The following is a 4,502-nucleotide window of genomic DNA, read 5'->3' on the forward strand; positions in this document are numbered from 1 at the left end:
TTGCCCACACTTTCCTGTCTTGCTTACCCATAGCCACAAAGGAAAGAGTCCAATTATTTGATCTCTTTATTTTTGAGTATTCAGCTGAAGGGAAAAAAAACAAAACAAAATAAAGATTTGAGATTGATCTTTAAAAAAAAAAACCCACAGACATAGGTAAAAGGATGACATTTTTCAAGAATCCTGCAGCGACGTGCAAATAAGAATTGTGGAATACTCTGCGATTCAGATTTACAAAAGATAAAAAGATGATTTCTGCCTATTCTCTAACTGCTTCCAAGAGATCAAATCCTATAGGCAGAAGATGCAATCACAGGAGTGAATTATCAGAGGGCGCTTTAAGAAGACCTGACTGTAAAAGATTAAGTGGAGGTCAAGTAGAATCTGATTTTCAGACAGGCATTCATTTTAAAATATGGCAGCGACTCAAAAAGCAGGCAAGTTGGCACGCTGTGGTCATTGTCTATGAATATTTGTAAGAATAGTGATAGACAAACCCTGCAGGTCGCCCCTTCCATGAAAGCTTAGCCTTGTTCGCCCCCCGCGGAAGGGATTCTGCTTGCTGTCACTTCCCCTGGAAGGCTGAGCCCTTCAACCGGCCCCAGGCGCTGCAGACCCCGGGGTTTCCGGGACCGGGACCGAAGCTGCGAGCCTCAGTGGGGCACAGCCACGTGGCCTGCCCGCGCGTCGCCTGAGCTCCCGCCTCCTCCTCTGGACACCGTGGGCCTCGACCCACGGTCGGGCCCAGAAAGGGAAGCTTAGCTAAGTTAATTCCCGGCTTAGAGTCCAAACCGTGGAGAGCGGACCTCGGCCTGAGCAGGGTACCCGAGCACAGGGCACGCAACTTCCGCACCCCCAAATTTGCCCCGAAAACTAACTACTGTGTTTGACCTCTGGTTTGCTTTGCAACTTAAAGAATGAACATGAAACGGTTATTCTCTGCCAACTCGTTCCAAAAAGGGGGGGAAAAAAAGTCTAGCATTGCAAAGATGGGGTTCTCGTCCACGGCAGCGTCCCTTCCTTTCCAGCTCGCCAACTTTTCTTGCTTCCGACTTGACAGAATCTGCATTAACACCCTCTTCGGGGCTCTTCATTGTGACTTATTAGATAGAAACGCTTAAAATGTCAGTGTCCAAACGATTGGAATGCGTTTGGGGCGCGCGGAACAGGCTCACTGGACCTCTTAGGAGTGGGGAGTGGGGTGGGGAAGGGGACTCTCGCAACCATCAGCCCCGTGTGTCCAGGCAATGCTGAGCCCCCGTCTCACTCTCTCAGAGCCGACCTTTAGAGGTCACAATGCAGGGCCTTATCTGGGAGTGGGGTGAGGATGAAACGGCCACAGGGACTCCACCTTGGGCGAGCAGCACAGGCAATCAGGGCCGCGGCGAAGACCCCGCGTTGCCCCACTCCGGCCCTGCTGCCTTCTCCAAGGACAGGACTGCCTTCCGCGGGAGAATGAACGTCTGCCTCTTTCTAGCACCTTCGGAAGTGTAGTCCTTTGGGTGTTGGGAAACGTCAGATCGAGACACTGTGGAGGGAACAGAAAGGCCCAGATGCTTCTCGAGGAAGGGTGAGAGAATAGGCCGGGGCGCAGTTCTGCAGTCCCCTGCGCGGCCACGTCTTCAGAAACGCCCACGACCTCAGGACCAGCCACGGTGGTTTGGCCCTTGGGACTCGAGGGGCCCGTCTACCTGACCATCGGGTGGGCTCCGCCGTTGCCGGTATTCTTGCCAGTCCCCCCCGCCCCAGCAGTCCCAAATCGTGCCACGGACCTAGAGGGTACTGAGGCGAGATGAGACTTCACCCACTGCGTAGAAGCTGTTGCCGCCGCTGCTGTCACAGCCACTCCGGGAGGGGCCGACAAGGCGGCGGGAATGGTACCCTCCGGCCGCTTCCCCGGGCTGCGCTCGGGTGCGGGGGCGCGGCCCGCTCGCTCCGGCGCGGAAGGAAATTGCCCCGCGCCCGCGGGAAGAGGGTAGCGGGGAGGGAAGGGGGAGGGCAGCAAGGAGGCGGGCAGAGGGGCCGGCCGCCTGGGCCAGGTCGTTTTTGAATGGTTTGGGAGGACGAATTGTTAGACCCCGAGGAACGGGGGTGGGGACGGAGAAGGGGGGCTGGAAAGCGGAAACTTTCCTATAAAACTTCGAAAAGTCCCTCCTCCCCACGTCAGGCCAATGACACTGCTGCCCCCAAACTTTCCGCCTGCACGGAGGTATAAGAGCCTCCAAGTCTGCAGCTTTCGCCCAACTCCCAGACACCTCGCGGGCTCGCCGGCACCGGCAGCGTTTCCAGGAGGCCGAGCCGGGTGTGCGTGCGGCCGTTGGGCGCCTTCTTTTTGGACCTCGGGGCCATCCACACCGTCCCCTCCCCCTCCCGCCTCCCTCCCCGCCTCCCCCGCGCGCCCTCCCCGCGGAGATCCTCCCTGTCCCTCCTCCCGCTCCCTCCTCCGCGGTCCGCACCGCCCGGGCCGGCGCCGCGCGCGAGGGAAGCTGGCGGGCTGAGGCGCCAGGCTCTCCTCCTCTTCCCCGGGCCGCCCTTCTGCCCCGGGCCTGCGAGGCCGCGCGTTGCCGCCCAAGAGATGATGCAGGACGTGTCCAGCTCGCCAGTCTCGCCGGCCGACGACAGCCTGAGCAACAGCGAGGAGGAGCCGGACCGGCAGCAGCCGCCGAGCGGCAAGCGCGGGGGGCGCAAGCGGCGCAGCAGCCGGCGCAGCGCTGGGGGCGGCGCGGGGCCCGGTGGGGCCGCGGGCGGGGGCGTCGGAGGCGGCGAGGAGCCTGGCAGCCCAGCCCAAGGCAAGCGCGGCAAGAAGTCTGCGGGCTGCGGCGGCGGCGGCGGCGGCGCCGCTGGCGGCGGCGGCGGCAGCAGCAGCGGCGGCGGGAGTCCGCAATCTTACGAGGAGCTTCAGACGCAGCGGGTCATGGCTAATGTGCGGGAGCGCCAGCGCACTCAGTCGCTGAACGAGGCGTTCGCCGCGCTGCGGAAGATCATCCCCACGCTGCCTTCGGACAAGCTGAGCAAGATCCAGACCCTCAAGTTGGCGGCCAGGTATATCGACTTCCTCTACCAGGTCCTACAGAGCGACGAGCTGGACTCCAAGATGGCAAGCTGCAGCTATGTGGCCCACGAGCGGCTCAGTTACGCCTTCTCGGTCTGGAGGATGGAGGGGGCCTGGTCCATGTCCGCGTCCCACTAGCAGGCGGAGCTCCCCACCCCCTCGGCAGGGCCGGAGACCTAGGTAAGGACCCGGCGCCTCTGCGCCCCTTCGCCGCTCAGGTGGCAGACCGACTGACGGCCGGGCCGCGGCTCCCTGTCCGCCTCGCCTTCCTCCCCGTCTCCTACTCCCCTCTCAGCCTTCCCACCCAACCTGGCACCGCCACCCCATCTCCCGAGCGTCCCTGGAAGGCAGCTTAGTCCCTGCTAGGGAGAGAGGGATGCGCCCTTGTGAGGGGTGTGCGTGTGCGTGAGTGCGCGTGACAGACAGGAGGGAAGACTGAGAAAGAGTCGAGGGTCATGGATAAGGACAGTCTTGCCAGCGCCTCCCTTTCTTTTGGCTTTAAGTTTTCGTTCTCCTTAAAACAAATGTTTCCAAATTCCACCTCCTCCTCCATTCCGCCCACCCACTTCCTCTTGCCCTTGGGCTGAAATCCTTCCAGGTTGTTCAGCGTAATTTCTCCGTGGTGGTGATAAGAACAGTGCTCACTAGACTTAGAAAACAGCCACAGGGACCTAAACAATAACCAACTTTCCCCCCTCTGGGTTTTTGCAGATGTCATTGCTTCCAGAGAAGGAGAAAATGGACAGTCTAGAGACTCTGGAGCTGGATAATTAAAAATAAATATATATGCCAAAGGTTTTCTTGGAAATTAGAAGAGCAGAATCCAAATTCAAAGAAACAGGGCGTGGGGCGCACTTTTAAAAGAGAAAGCGAGACAGGCCCGTGGACAGTGATTCCCGGACGGGCAGCGGCACCATCCTCACACCTCTACATTCTGATAGAAGTCTGAACAGTTTGTTTGTGTTCCTTTTTTTTTTTTTTGACGAAGAATGTTTTTATTTTTATTTTTTCATGCATGCATTCTCAAGAGGTCGTGCCAATCAGCCACTGAAAGGAAAGGCTTCATTATGGACTTTCTCCATTTTAAAATGGTAACAATCAGAGGAATTTTAAGAACACCTTTAGAAATAAAAATACTGGGATCAAACTGACTTGCAAAATCACAGTCAGTTAATTCCTTTTTTCATTCTTCCTCTGAGGGAAAAAAAAACTTAAAATACAAAAACAACATTCTATTTATTTATTGATGACCCATGGTAAAATGCAAATAGATCCGGTGTCTAAATGCATTCATATTTTTATGATTGTTTTGTAAATATCTTTGTATATTATTTTTCTGCAATAAATAAATATGGTTGAAAATTGTCAGAACCTTAAAGTTTGGTCTATATTTTTAAAGGATTAAGTTGGAGGTAAAAACCTGCTTGTTTAACTCTGGAGACACCCAGGA

At 56.3% G+C, this 4,502-nt stretch overlaps 1 protein-coding gene across 1 annotated transcript; it reads left to right on the forward strand.

Annotated features, from left to right (window-relative positions):
• Positions 1 to 2,473: 2,473 nt before the first annotated feature.
• TWIST1 (twist family bHLH transcription factor 1) lies at positions 2,474 to 4,096 on the forward strand. Its single transcript, XM_082633133.1, has 2 exons — positions 2,474 to 3,232; positions 3,764 to 4,096. Exon 1 carries the CDS (start codon positions 2,576 to 2,578, stop codon positions 3,188 to 3,190), a length of 615 nt encoding a protein of 204 aa, XP_082489259.1. The 5' UTR covers positions 2,474 to 2,575; the 3' UTR covers positions 3,191 to 3,232; positions 3,764 to 4,096.
• The last annotated feature ends 406 nt before the right edge of the window (positions 4,097 to 4,502 follow it).

The sequence above is a fragment of the Mesoplodon mirus genome (genome assembly GCF_964341445.2).
Source record: "Mesoplodon mirus genome assembly, chromosome: 9".
NCBI lineage: Eukaryota > Metazoa > Chordata > Mammalia > Artiodactyla > Ziphiidae > Mesoplodon > Mesoplodon mirus.

Coding starts and splice junctions, on each gene's coding strand:
- TWIST1 (XM_082633133.1), top strand. CDS start 2,576: ATGATGCAGGACGTGTCCAGCTCGCCAGTCTCGCCGGCCGACGACAGC.